The sequence below is a fragment of the Dermacentor variabilis genome, chromosome 5 (assembly GCF_050947875.1).
Source record: "Dermacentor variabilis isolate Ectoservices chromosome 5, ASM5094787v1, whole genome shotgun sequence".
NCBI classification, from domain to species: domain Eukaryota; kingdom Metazoa; phylum Arthropoda; class Arachnida; order Ixodida; family Ixodidae; genus Dermacentor; species Dermacentor variabilis.
This window is the reverse complement of record NC_134572.1, coordinates 45,598,576-45,622,310: the sequence shown is the minus strand read 5'-3', so window position 1 is coordinate 45,622,310 and position 23,735 is coordinate 45,598,576. Positions and strand designations below refer to the sequence as shown.

Genomic DNA, 23,735 nt, shown 5'->3' with positions numbered 1-23,735 from the left:
AAGTGAATTTCCGGTTTTGTCAAAGCAGCCATTCAGCGCGCGCCGCAACGGCGGAGGCGTGGCCAGGGCGAAACTTTCGCGGCGGCGAACGTTTCAGAATACGTCCCCAGTTGATGCCACTCACAGGAGCTGGCGCCCGAGGATGCTGATGAGGAGGATGCGGAGGAAGTTCCATTGTTGAGAGCCACCTGCGGGGGTGCCATCAGCATGAGACACGACGCAGATGTTGACGCGCTCCCTTCGAGGGCGGCTGGTGATGTTGATGTATTGGTGCCTTCGTCCGCAGTGCGCCGAAAGAATGAGTGCTGCAGTGCATGATGTGGTGTGATGCGCCCCTGAAAAAAATGCAAGTGGATACCTTAGCACTGACTGAAATGCGCTAGTGCCACCATAAATTCTACCAAACCTCTTCCTACACGGCTGACATGCAAGGAGTTTCCAGCAGACGCGCTCAAGAATTACACCCAAAAAATAATCGAACATTTGGCACAACACAGCACTTATGAACCTCTGTGCCAGGCCACGTCAACATTGAATCAAATCATGTCCCCAAAACAAGTCTCGGGCTATAAGGGATGCTGCAGTGGGATATTCTGGGTTAATTTGAAGAACCTGAGGTTCTTTAACCTCATCTAAACCTAAGTACACGAATGTTGATGCATTCTGCACCCATCAGAATACGGCGGCAGCAGCCAACAGCTGAATCTACAACCTCGTTGCTCACTGGCAGAATGCTATAGCCCCTGAGCTACCACACTGATGACTGCCACATTGCACCACATATTAATGCACAAGGAGACAAAACGTTACACGAGTCTTGCGACACTGCTGTTCACAGAGTCCAGCTGGACAGTGGTTTGACACCATGGTTTTAACAATGACATTGGCTACTATATTATGACGTTAAGAAGTGCACCCCCCGCCCACCCTATTCCACAAAAAGAATGATTTGAGAGGCACAGCACAGTGGAAAGTGTCTTTCATTCCGTGTCCTCATTGACCATATTGTATCACGCCGCCTTTACCCTTGTTAGCTTACTTTAGGGTCATAGTCGAGCATGCGAAGCACCAGGTCACGGAACTTGAGGTAGTCAGCAACAGAGTGACCTGGCTCAGCCAACCGCCGGCCACCAGGACCTCCCGTCTCCACGCCAAGCACCTCGTGCAGTCGCCGCGTACCGGGGGCACGGTACTATTTAGGGGAGGAAAAAGTTTCACAGCAGGAGGAAACAGATCAGAACCGGGCAGGACTTTGCACAATTTAAAGTGGTCGTACAGAATTCCTCATAATTAACCCTGGAGCTTTCCTTTACTCTGTTTAGCTGAATGGCACAAAGAATGGCACAAATAAAGCTTATGTGATATTAACCCCTTCACAAAAGCCTTTTCTACATATGATGGCCAATAATTAGGTAATGTGGTGAAGGTGGCGGTAGTCATTAAAGGTGATAGAAGAAATAGTGCAATGCACCTTAAATGGACACTAGTCCTTTCAATCTATGTCACACTGATGATCCAGCATTGATCTTGGACTTGAAATTCAAGAAAGAAAGTTCTACCCTCCACTTTTACTTTTAGTAGCAAGCATTTTACTATAACATTAACAAAGATGAAGTTTTGAAAGAATCTAATCTGATTTAGTGTCCTCATTAATGTAATAAAAGGCTCTTCCCTGAAAAGTATGCAAAAACTTAGCCAGTGGTTGGATGTTTCAAAAAGACAAATGTAGGAGCTAAATGTAAAAAGTGGGACCAATAGCGTACCTTCTTGCCATCCTTGGTCTTCTTGAGCACGAAGCTGCCATCAGGAAGCTTCTCAAAGTACTTGCGTGCCTTGTGGGCCTTGTCCAACAGCGACTTAGGGGGAAGCCCAAGCACCTCCACTATTTTGTTCATCTGGTCCACCTGCACAAATGGTGATGGCAAGGGGTGCACTAAGTTGGAAGTACTTAGCCAGGCACTAGCCCCATCTACAGAACAGGCATACTTGCTTCAGAAATGCAGCGGAAAACAGTTGAGCCGTGTTGTTATGAAGTTGCATGCAACGCAAAAATGGCTTAATTACAGCCTGTATTAATTATAAGCATGTATTCCTTACAAGTTGACATTGGCAACGATTGTGCATTTACTTTGTTGTATCTGGTGATTCTTTATAGCTATGTTTGTTATACAGTGTAGACTTAATTTATGATGCCAACTAATGCATGAAGCATGTTGGCTAGCCACTATTACAAGTTCTCTGACAGGGCTGGAGAGATGAACTGATATTCATGCAGATGCTCTTTAACTGAACTGAATTTCTTGTACAGCTTGCATCAAATGTTATCGGAAAGTGGAATCTGTGCTTTCAAAGTTCTAGCCTGTAATAGTATGCCCAAATGACTACGGGTAGTACGGGTAGTACCTAGGACTATGGGTAGTACAGGTAGTACAATCTGGCAATGTTTCAGTGATGTTTCATACAGCGCAGAGAAATTTTTCTTGTGTGAAAATTGTCAATTTCTGACACTTTTTCCTGCAGATGCCTGAGAAAAGCCCATGCGATTCCCTTGCACATTTTCCGCAGCGATGTATCTTTTTCTGGGTAATGATGTCTTAATGGCCTGTTCTTAGGTGAGCTGCAGTGTGTGCATACACATGCAAAAACATCCAATACCTAAAAATACATTGCGTGCAATCGTGTTTTGTAAGAGCATACACCTATAGCACCAACTAGGACCATATTTGTAATATTGTAAAATAAGGTCTTTGACATCTTGACGTTTGGCAAAAATTACAAGCCACTGTTCGGTGCACGCAGAGCCAAAAGTAGGAAGAGTCCATCAACTCCAGTAGACAAGTGCCACCATTACCAGCATGTTAACTTGTTTCTTTGACCCTTGGATGCTGTCCCCCCACTTTACCACTAGAATAACGTATGCATTTGAACTTAGTCGGCTGTCTTTGCTGTTTTGTGGCATCCTTGTTTTTTCAGCACCAACAGTACAGCTGTGCCTAAATATATAGGAGTTGCATATGACACAAGTTTACCTTCTTTGTAATCAATATAGGTTATGAGCATATTATTTGTTAATGCTAATAATGGTGAGTTTTTTTTTCTGTACATTACATCTGATAATTCGTTATATCCATGCTTGTTATATTAAGGTTAGACTGTAGTTATCACTTAACAGTTTCTTGCCAAATAAATTATTCACAAATGTTGCAGGCTAGCCTGCAGACATGCTATTTATTTATTCTGCTGGTGTCATTATTTGTGCTGTCTGCAAACAGTAGCAGAAGCACCAGTAGGCTGTCAGGCAACAGCACTTCCACCACACAGAGACATGATCTGAAGCAACCGTGTGTGCACAGAACAGAAATGGGCATAAGTACGGTGCTATTAAAGGGAACACTGATGTGCAGTTATAACACTGCTGGCACTCCAGCCGCAAGTATGGCTGAAGTTATGTCAATGCACTGCTTACAGGTGTGCAGAAAGGTGCTAGCGCCACCGACCAGAAAGTCGTCACTGGCTGCAAAGCCAACTGTTGCAAGGGGCAAAAATTCGCAAGTGTTCTACACTCATGCATATCCTTTTAACAGTGGGTCGCACTGTACGTGTTCCGGCACATTAAGTGCACCTAAACAAGGACACATTGGTAGGTCGGCATAACCTAAAACTATTCCAATATGTCTTTATTGTAAGTCGGCCATTAGCTCTCCGTGATAGGTCAGTGTGGTTTAAGTCCAGGCCATATGGGCAGGTGCCGCGACCAAATGGGCAGAGCCCAAGCCATTCTGACGCAGAACGGAGGGCTAATGGCTGATTTGGAATAAAAATAGATTGTAATAGCTTTACGTTATGCCGGCCGGTGCAGCCTCACAAATGATGTGCAATAAATCACCAGAGATATTGCTGGGCAAATACAGAGAGAATGATCTCTCTCATAGCCTGCATTGCTGCCAATGCTAATGGAGTATCAAGGAGTGTTGACACCACCAACAGTATGGCAACAGCACAATAATGCAAATTTTGTTCTTTTAACGAACCACTAGCAAAGAAAATTACAACATTCCTTATTTTTTTTCAGCGTGACGATCCTCTATGTAGCAATAAGAAGTACACTACATCTCTGAAACTGTTACATGTAGGGGTTCCAAAAACATAATATTTTCGCACAGCACTACCATTTCACAACTACTAGCTGCCAGGTGTGCCACCTGTGCATGAAGCAAACTCCTAATGTTCCCCACTTCGAAAACTACAAAAAAAAAAAATGAGGCAGCCTGAACTGAAATGGGCTGATCATGATACGATGTAGCACTGAAAAATTCAGAAACTTTCGCGTTGTTGGTTAAGTCTCGCCTTCGTTCTTTACATGGTTACTTTACCTTCTTTGCCTTGTCTTGCAACGACCTTGTTTTAGCGCAAGTTGACAGTACTCTTAAACATACAAATCAGTGTGTTTGACCTACTCTCGCTTGCTACATCACAAGTTCTTTTCAACTAATCTGCCAGTAGTCCAATGGTTTACAGGTTTGTGGCACTGAAAAGGCAAGTTGATGAAGTACCACCACGCGCAATGGTTACAAGATACCAGCTTTAAGCCCTCATGGTTTTCAATATAGCCAATTCAGGTGACGTGATGATAAAATGATGATTATATGGGCTTAATTTCAGGAAAGTAGTTTACATACAGAGTTGGTCTCTTTTAGTGGAAACACCAACAGTATTCGATAAATCATAGCAGCCCAAATTTGACTGTTCCAGGAGACTGTACTCCAGCATTTGTATTCCAATTGATAACTGCATTGGGCATCATATGTCATATTTTTCCTTTTAAGAAGAAATACTGCCATAATATGGCAAATAATGCAAAAATTGGACAGCAAATTAGGGAAACAGACGACACAGGCACTGCCCTAATCTTTTATTCGGTCTTTGCGCTGTTCATAATATTATATCACCACACCAACAAGGATGGAAAAAAAGAACATTTTGCAAGAAAAACTTACATTTTACTAGGTTGTATTAGGTGTGCCTCCTAAGAGTTCACAAATCTATAAACAATTGAACACGCAATCTGCAACCTACATGCATAGTTCCAAAGACAAAATGAATCAGCGCTATAAAGGGGGAGAGATCGCAAGACAACTGACCTCATTGGCCCCACTGAAGAGCGGCTCGCCCGTGTGCATTTCTACCAGGATGCAGCCTAGACTCCACATGTCAATGGCCATGTCGTACGGTATACCGAGGAGCACCTCGGGTGACCGGTAGAACCGACTCTGGATGTACTGGTAGATGCGCTGCCCGAGCTGGCACGAGCTGCCAAAGTCCACTATTTTGATGGCGCTCCGTTTGGGGTTGCACAACAAAATGTTCTCAGGCTTGAGGTCACAGTGGATGATGCTCAGGTCTGGACTGGACAGAAACACCAGTGCTGTGCACATCTGCTGGGCAAACTTGCGGGTCAAGTTCAGTGACACACCGCTAAAGTTGGTGTTGCGCAGAAGGTCGTACAGGTTGTACGAGAGCAGCTCAAACACCAGGCAGAGATGGTTGCGCCACATGAAGTGTCCCTTTAACTTCACTGCGATTCCGAACGACAACCGGGCACCAGAGGGCAGGCGAGTAGGGGGAGAGTGAAAAAATAAACATACATTTAATCACTCGCACAACACATGTGGCTAGGTTGCTCAATTTTATGCAAGCACTCGCATGTTTCCATTTAAAGCATTCTTCTTCAAATGAACAAAACGTTTGGAAGGCAGCATTCGCTTTTGCATTGAAAGCCGAGGCTTCAGCACATCATCGTAACGACACAGCTTTCTATCATGACACAGCTTTCTATAGGCTTATTGAGTTTGCTTTGTGCAAAAATGAAACCAAAAGGGTGTCCTGAATGCTTTTTAAACATACGAGAAACCACATTCAAGATGGGGGCCAACAAATGGAAACACACTGCGGATTAAAAGTTGGATGAACAAGTGTAAGGTGTAAGGTGTAACAAGTGTAAGGCTGGCCACATGGGGCTATCTTTGCCTGTCATACCCAACGTACACAGAATTATCTTTTTACAGAAAGCTGCAGGAAGCCAGAACATAGAGCTAATAACACAAATATTTTAACTGCATACGGGCAAAGCAAAATTGTGAAACTGTGGTATAAATAGCCAATGGAATGAACTAGGAACACATGGAAGTACCTTGGGCATTTGCATAGGTTACAGGCTATCTCCTCCAACCAGATTGAAGAAACAACATTTTGCACTTATAAGGGAGTTTTGCACTGTGCATTCTACAAAACTTTACAAAAAGGAAGAAAGGAGAAAAGGACAGCTGATTACTTGGGATGCATGACAGATATCCACAGAGTTGGTACTACGGTAGCAACTTGGTTTGGTTTGATTACACATGATTCAAGTACATTATATGAATGAAACTATATACTATATACAAGCACCATAGAAACTATATGTAAACTATTAAGTATAATTGATTTTATATGAATAATAATATATAGCTTTGCATCCTCAGCAGCCATTTCTCATCATATATATAAGCAGCAACAGAAAATTGTGCTGATATGAGCTTCTACCCTAGATATAAGGCTCAGCAGATGAAGAAAATTCAGGGGGCCAGAAATAGCTACATGTTTGAAAACAACAACATCTACCACCAGGCACTGATGTGATTAAATGATGTCCTAAGCTGAGAAGAAAGTTACCATTCACATATTGGATAATGTCAGACTACACAAGTGGGTACAGAGTTACCACTCAACAATGACGAGGTAGGTTCGTGCTCATAAACCACCACTACCCACTGTCATACGTGACAAAAACCAACAGGCCAAAAAGAAACCCACCTATTTTATCCTTGCCCAGATGACAGCAGGTGCCGTTGCTCTCATGGTTATTCATCATCTCTAACAGTTTCACCTCTATTTGAGCTTGGTTTAGGAACGGTTTCTTGTTCTTGATGATTTTGATGGCCACAAAACACTGTTCCTCTCGGTCATATGCCTTCACCACCTGCAAAGTGATCATCATCTTAAACTCTGTAATCGAAGGAACGTACTTAAGCTAGAGACCACAGCCTGTTCAACAAACCATTTAAACTTTGACACCCCATGCATTGTGTTCTTGCTGATACAACTTTGCATGCCAGCTTTATGCATGTCTTACATGTAAAAAACAAGGCAGTGCTTGGATGGCATATATGTGCGCATATTGTAGGCAGTTCAGCAAAACTTAGATAAAATAAGAACACTAACTACTTGTATCTAAGCGCCAGAAATAATTCCGAAGTTTCTTAGGGATGGAATTGAAAATGCTGTCAGCCTTACTTGAGCCATGGGCCAACATTTGCCACTTGATTAAATGTATATAGTCATATTCTATACTTCACTAGAGACATGAAATGGTTGAGCCAGTGGTAACTACATTTTTTTATTTATTGATACAAGATTTTTACAGAACATTGCAGAAAAAGACTTTTCAAAATTCTTCCACAACATAGTGCACACTTTTGTGCTCCTATTTTCTGGCAAACAAAAGTAAAGGAAAACAAAAATCAAAGCAAGAAACAAATTTGAAAGCCTTTCATATTACAAGAAAAAAAGGTGCTGTGTGAGCACTACATTTTCTACTATAAAAAACACCAAATAAAAGATACATGTTAACATGTGGGCTTCGTTCGCAGTGCATTAGTGCACTGCTTTATCCATGACTCTACGTACTTCATAAATATTTAATAAAGACAGTTAAAATCCTGCTCTCATTATGCCTCCTATCTTTTGAAAGTGCTGTTATTTACAGGCCACTTAAGGCAGTCTACTATCAACATGAATATCATATGCCAACATCCACGATGTTCACTGTCTGTGCTTTTATTGTAAAGCATAAGGACGAGATAAAAAAAAAGGCATAGGTGTAGCTGACTACTCACCTGACCAAAGGAGCCCTTGCCAATGAGGGAATCGATCTCGTAGCGGTCCAAGAATCGCTCCCCATTGCGGATGATGTAGTCGTGGTTATCATCATCGAAGCCCTCATTATACAGCTTGCGCTCTTTCTTGTGGCTTTGGTCATCTCCCTGGGTTTGCTGTGCACGCCGCTTCTTCTTGGCATAGTAGACCTGTGTTCATACAAGAACAAACAACCAAAAGGAAGCATACTTTAGAATAAAAGGCAAACTGGACAGTCTCAAGAAAGATAGCCAGCTGTACATGAAGTACTAAATAGCAACTCTCATTTAAAAAAAAAAGTACTCCTTGCTGCTGCATGGCTACATTACACAACACACTCGCGAGACTTGAGCCTCAGTTAGTTGCAACAAGCTAGCAACAAGCGTCCTTCTCTCAGGTGCGATTTTTCTTGTATGTGGGCTTAATGCTGCATTCTTATTGCTACAATAATGGTAGTTAGTAAAAACAAAAGTAATACTTCGGCTATTTCTACTAGTACAGAATGCTCAGAATGTGTAAAACACTAAAATTTTTATTATGTCCCTTTCTTTAGCAAGATTCATACGTAATTACTAATGATGAGTGAGTGGACAGATAGAAACTAATAGTAAGCTAGAAGTCTTTGTACAAGATGGCTCTGATCTCTAAAGCTGCAGGGTTTAGTACAATCAACAGCATACAGAATGTGCAGAAATCATACACAATGCTTTCAAAAAAAGGAAGTTATCATGGTGCATAAAGGAAGTTATCATGGTATCATAAAGCAAAAATATGCATGCTGTAGCTTAGAGAGCAACTGGAAATGCGCTGTCAGGTGTACTATGTTTTTTACGACCATGCAGTTGATGACCGGTGTGCAACTACAAAAATGCAACATGGCTGTCCGTGATTATGACACTAACTGAAAGCAGTTGGTAAAAAAAGTGTGAAAGCAAAAGGTCTAGACTAGAGCATTTTATTTGGCAATTGTGCTCCAACATTATTCGTGATCTTTCGATCCTTCCAGTGGGAAAAAAAAGAAAACTGGGGGTGTACAAAGAGTAATTTTTAAGACGAAATCGAGTATGAATCTAACAGTGCCAGATGCACCAGAGTGCTAAAGTTTGGACTACTAATGGTCCAGACCACTACAATAGCACCGGACTGTTTTGCGTCTCGCTCCCTGAGTGATGTAGCTTGCTCCACTATGCAAGTTTTCACATTCTATGCCTATACTATGCCTGTGGGGGTGAAATTTATCATACTTTTGCAACAATTTTATGCTTGACTGCGCATAGTTGATGTTTTGAAATATTCAAAACTATTTGAAAAATATTAATATCTACAAATAGTGACAATATGATTCAAAGACTGAATTGAATAAGACATTATTTGATTTGTTATTTGAAAGTTTCGAGTATTCACAAACCCATAAGAAGAATGACCAAAGGAGACCAAAAGGCTGGGGGACCTACCTCGTTGATGTGCTTGTAAGTTTTGATGAGGTCAACGCTCAGCTTTCGCAAGGGTGCCTGGCTGGGGTCCCTGAACTTGAAGGGCAGGTGCTGCGGGTCCGTGGCCATGGCTGCCAGCAGGTCCTGCGTCACGAGCCGGCCATACGTGGCATTGCCTCCTTTTGCTCCGGCACCTGCACCGGTCACCATTCCCCCTTGCTGCTGCTGCTGCTCGCCTGCAAACACACCACAAGCAAGTTCCTTTATAGTAGTGGACAGCCACTGTAAGCAAGGCAACATGGTATACGTCCCAGTGTGAATGCAAAGTCTGTGCTGATTAGCAGGCTGGGACCCACAAAATGTTGTTGATGCCCCAGCACGTGTGACCCACAATATCATAGCCTCAATTTAGCAACAGCACAAACAAGGTGACAAATGAAAAAAGAAAAAAAGAAAACGTACAAGAAGATGAGAAAGAGGGAAGAATTCTGGAATTAGTTCTTACAAGCAAATTTTATCCTTTGGATCTTTTTTCTATTTTTTCTACGTAATTCATGGTGCAGTAATCATTTCACTTGGGATAGTGTGAAGCGATTTTGACATAGCGTATAAAACAGGAGACCTTCTTTAAGATATGAAGCATAACATTCATGGCTCTGCAACACTGAGGAAATAAAAAAGTCAATTACAAAACATGCATCACATTACTGTGAAAAACACCAATTAGGACATTCAAAGGAGACAAAACTGATATGCTGTACACCACTCACTCAATTTTATTAAATTTATATTACAGACATTGTTGAAAATTGGTAAATAAAGAAAATTAGAATTGAAGCACAAAGCTTTTTTTCCTGCACTGCACCAGTATGCCTGGCAGCTTTGCGACTGCACCATTGGTTATCACAAATACGTAAACCCATAAGTTAGTGGTACATTTAAGAACGGTCTGTAGGTCAGTCTTGTAAACTTTATACAGCACATTCCACAGTTACATAGAATACTAAAGAAACACTAAAAACAATTTAAAAAAAAAAACATTTCTTCTACTTTATCAGAAATAAGTGGCTGGTATAATCAATCTGACATACATAATCATGTTAAAATATTTGTCAATGGGCCTTGATGCCACATCTCGGCAGTTATTGATGACCGAATACTAACTGCCTACTTCCAGTTAACAGTGGACCATACTATACAAATTACTGCAGTTTACAGAAGTGTTGTTTCTTATTCCTGAAGTAATGAGTTGCAAACATCATGCCTCACTTTTTTTTTCTCATGAACTTCCCAAATTTCAGTAATCATTTCGTGGAACAAAATTTGGTGGCCTGAATACAGGATCTCCATGCAACAGTCACTAAAATTAAGCTCTTACATTCAACAATCATAATTAAATTCAGTGCAGTGGACACCAGGAGGGAGAGGGGGACTAGTCTCTTTTACATACTATAAGCAGAAATCTGAACATGAACAAATCCAAAACTACTCCGACGTGTTGTTCGCTTTGCAGGTTCACCTGCATTTGAAACCGTGGCTTGATTCAGACTCCAAAACACATTTGGGACTAGTCCATGCTTAGAAACTGGTTACAGAGTGATTACAGGTTGCATTTCTATGTAATTATGCATATCAGGCATCCTGATCAATTATTTCCCGTTCGTGCTTCAATTTAAGCTGGTGAACTTAGGAACACCTAGGTAATGCCTCCTCTTATGCTGACTTATCTACAGTAGCAAGCCCCTTTGACAACAATCCACCAATGATACCATGCATTTTTTTCTGTAGCCTGAATGCAACCTGATTCCCTGTAAGGGAATCAGGATGCATCCACTGTTTGTATTGCTCTTTTGTTCCTTCAGTTTCGAAGCCTAATCATGTCTTGTCCCCTGTAGAGACTTTCTTAAAAATAAATGTTTCTCATAATGGTAGCGCTGGAGAAACATTAAGGCTGCGCCCATCTGCTGCGTTTTGTGATGGTAGGTCAGCATCTTGGGAACCCACCTTGCACACAGATTGCGGTACTCACTCAGTTTCTCACTCATTCTCAGTGAGCTGACCATGAAATTTCGGAAAACGAATCACTCAAAATGAAATGTGAACCAATAATTTTCATAGATCATAGATCAAGATAATAGATTAAAACTCGCTTCCTTCCCTGCCCGCCTGCATCATGAACATCTGCGCCTCCTGCTTGAAAGTTCGTGCACCACTGCTGCACTTTGCTGTCACTCGTGAAAGTTGTAGCGCACAGATTATTCATTTGTCGATTAATTTCAATTGCATTATACCCCTCAGAATACAGCAATCAAATGATAGCACACACTTCACACTTCGTGGCAGACTCTTTTGTTCGAGGCATGTTTACGCGCTCACTGCATGCACACTCAGAATTGACAACTGCGACCTCACGCAATCGGCGGGCATATTGGAGACACTGTGCAACACATGTGCACACAACAGCATCAGATTTTCACTGTGGTTCTCCTCTCACGGTCGATCGGACCTTGAGAAAATTAATAATAAAAACCTCGTACTTTAACGTAGTGATTATTGTCAAGATGAAAATAGCAGACCAGGTGGAAACTTGTTTTGTAATGCTGAATTTTGTCTATCATATATGGCTTATGGTTCCTATTTCAAATAGCCCCCTTTTTTTGGTAATAATTTCTGATTTCAACTATTTACAATTACGATACTTGGACAGTCAAATCAGTAGAACATTTTCACCTACGTTTCTATAGGTGACCCCGTGCTCATTCTTCACTCTTTTCAGAGCTAAGCATCGCCACTCGTAAAGAGTTTGTGGATTTACTGAACACTACACGCGCCCTTGCCTGCTTTTATCTTCATCAACCAACGAGGGCGCAGATGACCACCTTAATTACGCGTCACTAAGACACGCCCTCGGCAACCATTAGCGACAGCTGAAACACGCTCCTAATTACGCTTAGCGGGCGAAAACGGTCGACCTTAGCGGCAATTTTCTGCGGTTGTTTCTGACAAGCAAGCAGCGCGCCTCAGCGGAACTGCGACACCGTGAGGAAAAGCTGGAAAAGGCCGAGATGCGGAGGCTTATTACCGAGCACCGCCTAATTTTAAAGCGCGCCAACCAGACGAGCCAACCAGACGACGGCCCGACAGGAGAAAGAGAGAGAGGGGGAGGTCAAGAAAGAAGAGGTGGTAGGGAGGGGCTAGCGACACACTACTAAAGGGCAAACAAAAGAGTTGGGGAAATAGAAAAGGGAGAGGAGGAAGGGGTTAGGCTCTGCCGCCGGCGTTTCGTCACCGGCCATCAAAGTTCACCGCTCGCCAGCTGGCATCGCTGTAATACATCGCGGCGGCCCCACACAGTTCGTGGTGGGAAGAGGGAACACTTCCGCTTAGCACACTGCGCTGCTTGATTTTTGTTTTTTGTTTTTCCTCCGCAGACGTCGGCGGGTCGGTGCGAACGTCAACCCTTGCGGTGCCACAAGACGCCGAATACAGCAGGAGGCACGCAAACGGCAAACAGTTGTTGCCAACCGCGCCGCAGACGCATCGAGAGTGGCCGTTGTAGGATTCGGGATTGTAGCGGCCTACGCTACCGAGACGTCACCCGGAGGCTAAGCGGGCCCATGCCGTCGTCCGAACTTTCACGCTGAGAGTTGCCAATTTGGTGATGAGTGCCAACTTGGTGATTGGCAGGTAGGAGCATTAGAGGAGGGGTTTTATCCAGACGGTGAATGTCGGGGGGGGGGGGGGCAAACTTATTTACAGGAAAAGGCATAAGATACTCTTACTGACAGGAGCATCGAGCGCAGTACACGTAGCATGCAGCTACAAGCTACATGTCAGAGCAGACTATCGTTATGGGAGAGCACACGCCATACAATGAGGATCAATCTCAATCAACCGGAATATCGGCACGACACACAGCCTCCGAGGAGGAGAAAGTTGATACAAAGCATACGCGCCGCCCCCCAAGCTGAACCTGGCGAGGGTGAGCTTGGGAAGCAAGCATACCAGACCCAGTGTTTCACTGACGACTGGGGCGAGGTCCATGGCCCAAGCTCGCGAGAAGATAAAGCTTCTCCAGGTGCTGGCGTCTTTCGCTGAAGTTACGGGAAACCCTCCGGCGTCTCGTTCCCGCTTCGGCCTCTAATTTGGCCTCACTGTCAGCATCTTAGTGTTCACGTTAAATACGTGGAACGTTGTTTGACGTCGGCACCGTAATGAGCCCGGTCTCCGCTCTTCGACGAATACGTCCAACGTACCGTTCATCTCCTCCTCGAATGTTTACAGTAGGGAGTGCTGCTGGATGAGCCGCGTCCTGCACGTACAGCCTTTTTTGACAATCCAGTGAAGCTACTTTTCCTCTAAAACTGGTTCGACCTTTAGCAAAACATTTTTTTTTTATTCGTCTAGCTATTAAGCAAACAAATGAAATGCGCACGTTGCCTGAAGTAAATCTTTGACCATCAGAACCTGATAGGGCGCACTGCTTCTGACGTACTTTCACAAAACGTTCTTATTATGAACGGCAACATTACAGTGTCCCTTATAGCTGTCCCTAGCCATACAGCGAATTTGCCCAGAAGTTCGCGTCGGCTAAGACCGCAGACAGGGCCGCCGTCCCGCATGATCTGCGACGATGTATTTGGCTTAAGCGAAAAGATTAGTTGCGGCTTAGCTCAGCTAATTAACCCTGGCTATGCAAAGCGAAAACTTGGTTTAGCCTAGTTAAGTCTTGGTTTCACTTGGTTAACCTTTGACTTATCTGTAATTATTATACTTAAGGTATACAATCATCGTTAAGCCAAGTGTGACGGCTGTGCCTACGTCGGTGGCTAGACATGACTGTGATTAGGCTTGGGTAGACACGCATCGTTCGACGGTGCGACGCCTGTTGTGCCACAGGGAAAGCGCTAGTGCTAGACATGCAAAGAGACGTTGGAGACGCCGCGAACATGCGCAGCGTCGAATCACAAACGAACAGTGCGCGAACGCGGTCGCTAAATTGATCTCGACGGTGCGACGATTGTTGCGTTCCGGACCCTCTCCAGTGAAGCAGCTCGCCGGGCGATATCCGCGGGGTGGTCAGACGCCGCTTGGCGACGACGGCTCGAAGCCTACCCCTTCCGCGCAACGCCCAAAGACGGCCCGGACTAGCTTTCATCCATGACCCAGCTCGCACTGACTAGGCGGGCGTGGCGCTCCTCTTAGCTATGGTGGCTACCATATCTTAGCTAAAGCCCCTACATCCACGTTTCCGCCGACCAGGCGCGCGGCGAGTCACGTGGTGAGGCCGCGGCTAGCGCACGCGCCGGAGCTCGGCATGGCGAGTCACGTGATGCGTTGCCAAGGCTACGGCGCAGCTGCGGTCAAATGAAGGTCAAATTCGCGGCGAAGGCGAAACTCTGCTCGACGAGGTTAGTAAGGCTTTCGCTTTAGAATTCCTCAATGGCAGCTCAACAGAAACACGGGAGTTGAAGCGGCGCACGGCAGCAGCGTGAATTATGTCATGCAGTGCGCTTGCGGTGCCATTTTTCAGCTGCCCGGTAGTGGTTCATGGTCGATACAGCACGGCAGAGACGGCGACACATTGATGAAAGCGACAGATTCAGCACTCATCAGCTGAAGCGTTCAGAAAAAAGAAAAAAAAAACACAAGCAGGAAATACTTTCGGAAGAAAAGAGGAACCAGTGTCTGCGAATCCGCAAAGCAAGATCGACTGAACAGTTTCCTTTTCTGGTATAACTGGAACACCGGTTTATTTTCATTCTTCCAATCACCGCGACGGGTTACGGACGGTATTCGATACGTCCCGCACCGATCATCGACTCACAGGCGTTCAATCGCTACAGTCGAGGTTCAACAGTGATGGCAGTCAGTTTGCGTAGTACGCAACCTCAAAGTGGTGAGGCAGTGAATGATGAAGCTGCAGGAGAGAAACGACGTAAGGGAGTCGCACAGACAAACCGTGGCAAGATCGCCAAGTCCAGGATGAACCGCTTGTTGAAATGACGAGGAAGACCGATGCTCATACGGGAAGAACCATCGGTCGTAACAATTTGAAGACAAAGACAGCGCCGATCCTGCGGTCACTGAGCTTGCCCTGTCTCGTCACTCGCCATATCCTCCCGAGACCCCATAGCTTGCACATTATATCGCATATTGCATTCAACCTTCTTCAATATTAACTCCGAAACGATTACGTAAGTTATTCACTCGCATACAAAGACAGATGTATGCTGATCTGTATACATAAAGCTGTTTTAGTCACATTCATTGCCGTCACAATTCCAGAAAAACAGACTAATTGTATCTGCATGGTGTTGTGTCGTCACAGACGACGAAGAGTAACTGTGAAGCGAGTTTCGCATACCACGAAATGTGACGAGAACTCGGGATGCAACACCAACGTGGCAATCCATCAAATATGTTCCATCAATTACAGATGTGTTATGGCAAGAAAACCGGTGTTCACCGTACGAGGAGACAGCATATACGTCGCCCGTGCACATGGGGATGATGCTTTCAGCACCTAACCGTGGTCCAAACAAACATACATACAAACAAAACTTAAACTTTTCATGCTCATAGCATACCAGTCGGTAATAGCAACTGATTTCGAAAAGCGATCATGTCCCTAAGCTGTATTTCGGGTCTGGCGAAGACATAATACATATATATATATGTATATATATATCGTGGCCGCTACACAGTGGGCTATATAAACGGGCCTCAGGGTCGCACCTAGGATCAGGCGACCAGTCGACGCGACGATGTCATGGACGCCCTCGGCGACCCCGTCGGCCAGCGTGGACAAAGAGAGAGTCCCGCTGTCCTGGCGCCGCATGGCCAGGCGTGGGCCCCGGCGGACCAGTGCGCGCTGCTGCTGATGGCACTGGCTCGCACAACAGCGCTCGCCGTGGTGAGCTCAGGTCCGTCCGCAACGGGCCCATCGCGGCGGCGGCGCGACCGCGGGCTGCGACTCTCGCGCCTCCCCCGTTTTCGCCCTGCGCAATCGGAGGCCCAGGCGGTCGCACGCGCTCTCGACGACGGCGTTTCCCTTTCCTTTCGGAGGGAGGGTAAATGACTCGACGCGGCAGTATTCGTATTGCTTTCTCTTTTTTATATATATATTTAGAAACGATGGATCTTACCCACTGCGGGGAACTGAACAAGAAGCAGTAAGTTTTGCAAGCGTTTTTTGTTACAGCGAAGCTGTTACGGAAACTCGTTCTTCAGCCTAGATGTCTTGCTGCTATAGTTTTCACATTGGCATACATCTGCGAGTACATTTTTTTATTTGTTCCCTTGCGAATATTATTATAAACAATTTAGAACTCGCAATACTGGAGTATGGGTGAATGATTTAAAAAGAAAATGCAGAAGCAGAAATGCAGGCAAACTCGAGCACAGCCGGCAACCGCAGCGACGTCAGAGGCCACCAGACTCACTTGAATTCTATCGAGAAGACGCGCCGCACTATCGCAGGAGCCGCGACGGCGGCTAAAACCCAGCTTTCTTTTTCACCGGCGAAAGGCGGTAACAAGCAAAGTAGGGAAAGCGACGCAACAGTATACAGCCGATTTCGAACCATGTGTTGTTGGTAATGGGTGATGTCCACGACCCCCCGCTATCGCGCTTTGAACAGCTATGCATGCTGAGAAAGCCGTTGCGGCTTTCTCAGCATGCATACAAACAAAAAGTCCATCTCCTTAGACCTGGGAGTTCTTTCCTATTAAAAATACACTTCAAAACGACGCTACGGAGGGCGACGTTAAGTGACGTACCGCCCTCACCAATGTTTTAGTATTTCCTCGCAACAGTTCCGATTACTCGCCTCTCTCAGGGGAGTGTGTCGCTTCGCTTGAGAACAAAAACAGGCCCGTCGCATAGATTGGCAGCTGCGCGATTGACGTAAGCGAGGAGACGTGCCACACTAACAGGCAATGACGCGACAGAGAGTAACAGTCGCAAGGAACACTATAAAGAGCAACTCTAAATAATTTGGACCTGCAACAGTATTATTCCAAAGTTGCATTTTGATTCACTCCAAGGCACAACTTGCAATTCCTGAATTTATCGTGACATATCAGTCAGACATATCACGGATTTCAGTGTTACTTCCTCACATTTGGGCCATTTTGGCACATGAAAAGTACTCCAAATTTGCAAGCCAGACTTATTGGTTCCCTTGGAATACAATGCAGCCCTCCTTTATCGATGAACAAATAGATAGGCGCGAGCAGACCCTTTCGAAATTCATGACGTCACTGCTAGAGGGTGGAGAAACTTCAGGCCGGTGCCTCAATCCGCCGTTTCGCTTTTGCTTTTTTTCTGAGCTACCAAGCCTCCTCCTCCTCTTAGATGGGTGTTGCCGTTCTCATATTGTATTACAATAACAATTTAGTAACGCAAGATAACTTCATATTCATCTCTAGTGCCTCTTCGAAAAAAAAAAAAAAAAACTGCGCCGTCGCGTATACAAGCAGATGCAGAAGTTCGCCGGCATGCGCCCGACCCGGTAGGATAAAAAGATTTCTGTTCTACTTGCCGTTCACTCAACTCATTCACCACAGTTACGTACTTCTAAATTCGTACCTCTAATACCTCTCTGAAGTCCGGCCGGACTCCTGGCCAATATCCTCAAGGGTATACGTGTCACTACCTTCGGGTCATCATCGCCATATGAACACTGCGTGGCCCTGAAGCGTCCATAAACCTGAAGGCAGCGCCACTGTCACGAGCAGAGGTCGATGTGGAAGAGGATGAAGCGCGCGCTAGCTGATCCGGCGTAAAGAGGGAACGAAACAACCGCAGGAGCGTGGCGCCGAGAAACATTCAACAAGTGCTTGGAAGGCTGACGTGGGCTGGGAGATGGCGGGACGCCATTATGAACACATGTACCATGGACCAGAAAACTCTATGCCATGCGAACATTAAGGACATCGACATCAGCAGCGAGGATGTGGCGTGCCTACAGTCTTAAGGGGTTCGTCAACAGCGCCAACGGGCGAAAGCGACTACATCGAACGCTCGTGCTCGGCTCGAGCGTCTACCTGGTCCAGCGGCACGGTCTAGCTCAAATCTGGACCACTACACCGAGCTCCGACATGTCACGTGCCACACCGACCCAGAGGTCAGTACCCTCTTATATAACCTGTAGAACGATTGTAGTAGCAACACACAGTACTTGCTCGCGAGTTCCTATCATGACGTCTGTGTCACGCAGGAGCTTTAGGTCGTGCCACGTTCACAAAAGCGCAACGTAAAAGCTGCAATATGCGGCTAGTCGGGAGAGTCGATTTCCGTTCGCAACGAATGAGCGTCTTTTCGCCCCGTTTAAATAAATTATTGGTGGTAAAAATCTGTTGGCTTCTCCCCGTACATTTGGCCTGTCGAGCGACGAGAATCGCGACAATGAACTCTGGCGGCGCGTGACCTTGCGTCACACCGATGTGACCGCGCGTTTTGTCCACACACATTCGGGAAAGCGCGTCGGCGCCTCGAGTTCCCCCCGGGCGAGCCAGAAGGCGAAGGGGGGTGCGGGTTTAAGTGCCTCACGTCCAGCCGAACCCGGGCGCGTTCGACGCCCCCGCACTGCGCCACGCTCGCAGCTGCGGCAGACAGCGGCGGCCCGGCGGCGGCGGCGGCGGCCCGACGAGAGGAGGAGGGGGGAGGAGGCGTGCCTCGCGGCAGGACATCGATCGCCGGCCCGTCTGGGAACCCCGCGCGCGCCCCGGGCTCACCCCTTCCCCAGAACTCTCCCTTTCACCGTCACCGCGTCCTCGTAATCTGCTTGGGCTCACGCGCGCACCCCGCAGGTGACAGATCGACTGATTGTTTCATTGGTTTAACGTCGCATAAATGCGGCCTACGATATGACGTCACAATGGAAGGAGTCCAGATTCTGACCTCCGTGGGGTACTGTATAGGTCGCACCGAAATGTCGCAACGCGCGGCTGCTCTCGCTCGCACGTCCACCCTCGCCAATTGGACCGCGGACTTGACAGGGCGGCCAGACCAAGCGACGGCAGCGCGGCCACCGGAGCGGCTGCGGACCCTGCAAGGGCAACTGATCCGGGAGCAAACTATTGCAAACACCTTCGCTTTTCTCGTTCACCTATTGGCGTTTGACATCGTGCTGAACGTCGGGCAAGTCTCAGTGTTCCAAATCTGTCCGGCCATGCCATTTAGATCTCAGATGTGGAGTGTACGTCGGCCTAGGGAGAAGGGGCAGTGCGGCGCACAACTATATACATAGTTAACTATAGGAGCGCGCCTATTTAGAGCCCAGAAAAAAAAGAAAAGAAAACATATGTGGTTTTACGTGCCAGAACCACGATATGATTATGAGGCACGCCGTTGGGACTCCGGAAATTTGGACCACCTGTGGTTCTTTAACGTGCACCTAAATCTACGCACACGGTTGTTTTCGCATTTCACCCCCCCATCGAAATGCGGCCGCCGTGGCCGGGATTCGATCCCTCGACCTCGTGCTTAGCAGCCCAACATCATAGCCAGCCACTAAGCAACCACGGCGGGTGAGCCCAGAAGACGCGGACGGAACAGCGCCGTATGCTTCACTGTTCTGAGTCTTCTGGGCTCAATATACCTGCGCTCCGTTTCCTAACGCTGTTTTCGAAGGTCCGCTGCATGCAAGGGCTGGTAGCGGACATGGTCCTCTGCACACATTTCGCTACATCCTCTCCTGAAGAACGAGGTTGTGCAAGTGGGGTGGGCTCAAACCGAAGTGCCTCAAACGGGGCAGAAAAAGAAAAAACGCTAGTTAGGCGCGATGTTGATTTATAGGCTACACATTCTCGCCTGGCTACGGCCGTTCCCTGCAGCTTGTTCCTACTCTCCGGCCGTGGTTCATACCATAGCCCCACGAAACGCTGCATTCTTTTCTATCGCCACTCGCTTGCCTCAAGTATCGCTCACATTATGTGCGCCTTCCGCGGCCTGCTCTACGGGTAAACGTTATCAGCAGGAAACGAAGGGTCTCCTGAAATGAGATCGCCAAGGCGTGAGAACGGCTAAGAGAAAGCAGAGCGTCCTTGGAATATCTGCGACTGTAAACATTGTTGCGCTCAACTTGAAGGAGAAAAAAAAATCGTCACTCTGTAAGAAGGACGAGCAGCGAAGCTGTGGTGTGTTTTATCCTCAATCGACGCATCTATGTATATATAGGTATTATTATTATTATTATTATTATTATTGTTGTTGTTGTTGTTGTTGTTAAAGGACACAGACAACGAATAAATCTTTTGACTGTGGAGTGATTTATTCTTTCTTGAAGTATAGTGACGTGTGCAAGTACCGCCGCATGGCAGACGGGAATTCCGCAATATTTACAACTTCACTGTGAACTACGTAATTGTGAAAAGTAGATGAAGCTCGGCGTAATGTTAGAGTCGTCTCATGCGGCTAATTGTAATCTGTTTCGGCACCGTTTCGATAAAACAAACGTTACAGCCGTTTTTTGCAACCGTATAGCCCCTCCGTAGACGGTCATGCATATTGACAGCAGACGGGAATTCTGTAACATTTACAAGTTCACTGAACTAACTAATTATGACAAGTAAATGAAACTCGGCGTAATGATAGAGTCGTCTTAGCGGCCAATTCCAGTATGATTATTTTTTTTTCTAAGATGTCTGCATTAGACCGAGAGCTACATAGCATTCGTGAGAAACTGGAGACGGACACTTTTTGCGTGTCGACGCGACGCGTATAGACGGACGGTCATGGACGACGTGCAACCGGAGAGTATAAACTATATGCAGCTTCGCTGTATATAGTTTAGACAGTTTAGAGACAGGGAGGAAAATGTCTGTCCGGATTTATTCTGTTACCGCCGCTGCGTACAAACAGGCGGGACACGACTGCTATGTATCGAACGAACACGAAGGTGATAACTTAATCGGTCGTGCACAGCCTCGAGTTCGCCTTGGCAAAATATCGAAGCGTGCTCTGCCACTCGGCACTCGCATGCGAACGCGACAGTTCAGAGAAAAAAAAAAGAAAATACCCGGATGCGCAGTCTCGATGACCTCGCTGCTTTCGCGATGGGACATCATGCACTGTAGCGCCGGGCGGCAGAAAAGAACCACTGACAAGAAGAGCTCGTAACACGGTAAAGGGCATAAGAACAACGCGACGCCATGACCGGGCATGGGTCAAGCATGTGCGTGTCACCGAGTTCCGTATACGCAGCCAATGCATCGAGATCGTGCCTCCGGCGTCGTTTCTTGTTGCAGACCTCTCCGGTGACAACACCATGATTGACGAGAGACGCGCAAAAGGACACCGCGATCGGCCACGTTATATATATATATATATATATATATATATATATATATATATATATATATATATATATATATATATATACCGGTTTCACACAGGGAAAAAAAAAAAGAAGAGACAAAGATAGCGACATAGAAAAGGGAAGAGAAGGAGGAAGGGGGCAAGCAAGAAAGAGAGAAAACAAAACAGTCAGCAGAAGTACCTGTATTTACCTACTAAGGCGGGCGCGCACATTTGCGACGACGGTAAGTGGTTTGAACGGCGCTTGCTTTCAATGAAGCAACGCTGCGCAATCCGAGAAAGCGCCGATCAGGAAAGCGAAAAAAAAAAACATAATATAAAAATAAAAAGGATGACCGGAACCACGAGAGGACGAGTCGCATGTTGCGGCATCTTAATCGCACCAAAATACAAAGTTTCTGGGTCGTATTTTCTTTATTCTCTTTCATTTCGGTAGCCTAATACCATGGTACGCGCGGGCGTACAGGAAAATTCAATCGCCCCCCCCCCTCACCCCTCCAACAATATAACCTACTTTGTTCAACGCATGCAAACAAAGCTTGCTGCACGAGCAGCTCTCTGTTCGCAGGTCAAGGGCTGAGTTCAAAAAGTTTTCGTTCTGAGTTTTACTTGCCATTATCTGCGGCCGCCTTCGCTATGTACAGTAATATACGTTCAAGATCACGACTTGCTGGCCAAATCTGCTGTCACGAATATGTTCTAACGCGCAATAACTTATTTCTGTGAATATATGTGGTCCCGTCATACCTGTAACCCGAAACGTTGCCAACCCGCAAGCTGCGGCGCCTCTGTGAAAAACATAGAGTGCGTGTTTGTATGCGTATGTTTAGGGAAACAAGAAAAGGAGGGAAGGGGGGGGGGGCGAAGCGCATGGAACAAGGGGTCGGTCACTCATTATTTTTAACACAGCGGCAACGAGAGGACGCAGGAAGCGAGACGCGAAACAAACGCAAGCCGAACTAGGTTTCCGTGGGGAGGGCCGGCACGGTAAGGCCTAATTTTAACTACTCGGTCGGCAAGCGGGGACAGATGCGGCGGCGGCGGTTAACCACATATATATCAAACGTTATACGGCGCATAACAGCGGCGTGAAGTCAAATAAATTGCGGGGACGAACGTCCCTAATTGCACATCGCACGTGGGATGGTTTAGTCGAGGGCTCCGGATCAATTTTGACGATATGCATGGGGTTCTTTAACATGCACCGAAAGCAGCGGTACACGAGCGTTTTTTTTTTTTTTTTTTTTTCATTCCGCCTCCATCGGAATGCGGTCGGGATCGAACCCGCGACATCGTGCTCAACAGCGCAACGCCAAAGCCACTGCGGCGGGTCCGGGCGTGAAGCCCAAAGAACGCCGTAAAGCGCTGTCGGTAAAAATAAAATTTAAAGAAATCACCGAAGTACGTAGGGCTAACTTATTATGCGAACATTAGGTTTCATCGCACCGAAGTTCGCAGGCGATCCATATGGTAATGGCCGCGGCAGAATTTAGGGTCGTTTCCCAGCACTGGCTCATGGCAATGTTTCTCAAAGGTTAATGCACGGTTAGGCATGCATGAGGTAGCTACACACCAAGCGTACAATGCCTCGTACACCACAGTTAGCTCGTCGTATACACACACACCCTTGTGGATCCTTGTCGCTATATGTATACACGTTTTGAGTATTTCTTGCTGTCAGTATTTATACGTCGCCAGCCGACTATGCATGACGTGCACTGCATGTAAAAGCAGCGTATTGGGTAATAAATCACAGAGTATACCACCGCGTTCGTGTAAATACTTGTAAGCTCACGCGTCAATAAAATATTAGCCAGAAAAGACAGAAAAATAACTTGGATCTCCAGATACAGATAGATAAATGTGGGTTTAATTTTCGAAGCAATAGAGAGTTTTAGCAGAGCGTTTACGGTCAGCTCCGCTCAGACCGGCCTATCAGAACAATTGGCACGCAGCCGCTCAGCAAAACGCTACCGGGAACTCTGACGCGCGTGCGCACAGCACACACAGCGGCAGCGGAACGGG

The 23,735-nt window shown here is 46.2% G+C and overlaps 1 protein-coding gene across 7 annotated transcripts in view; it reads right to left on the bottom strand.

The window, feature by feature from the left end:
- The window catches only part of mnb (minibrain), a 128,176-nt gene that overhangs the window by 7,870 nt on the left and 96,571 nt on the right, over window positions 1-23,735 (bottom strand). For all 7 annotated transcript variants that reach the window (XM_075692320.1, XM_075692322.1, XM_075692319.1 and 4 more), the window contains 7 exons: window positions 9,408-9,622; window positions 7,935-8,123; window positions 6,853-7,018; window positions 5,142-5,575; window positions 1,764-1,904; window positions 1,040-1,192; window positions 125-335 (listed from right to left, as the gene is read on the bottom strand). In XM_075692320.1, the coding sequence (XP_075548435.1) occupies window positions 125-335; window positions 1,040-1,192; window positions 1,764-1,904; window positions 5,142-5,575; window positions 6,853-7,018; window positions 7,935-8,123; window positions 9,408-9,622 (1,509 nt within the window). The remainder of the gene's footprint in view (window positions 1-124; window positions 336-1,039; window positions 1,193-1,763; window positions 1,905-5,141; window positions 5,576-6,852; window positions 7,019-7,934; window positions 8,124-9,407; window positions 9,623-23,735) is intronic.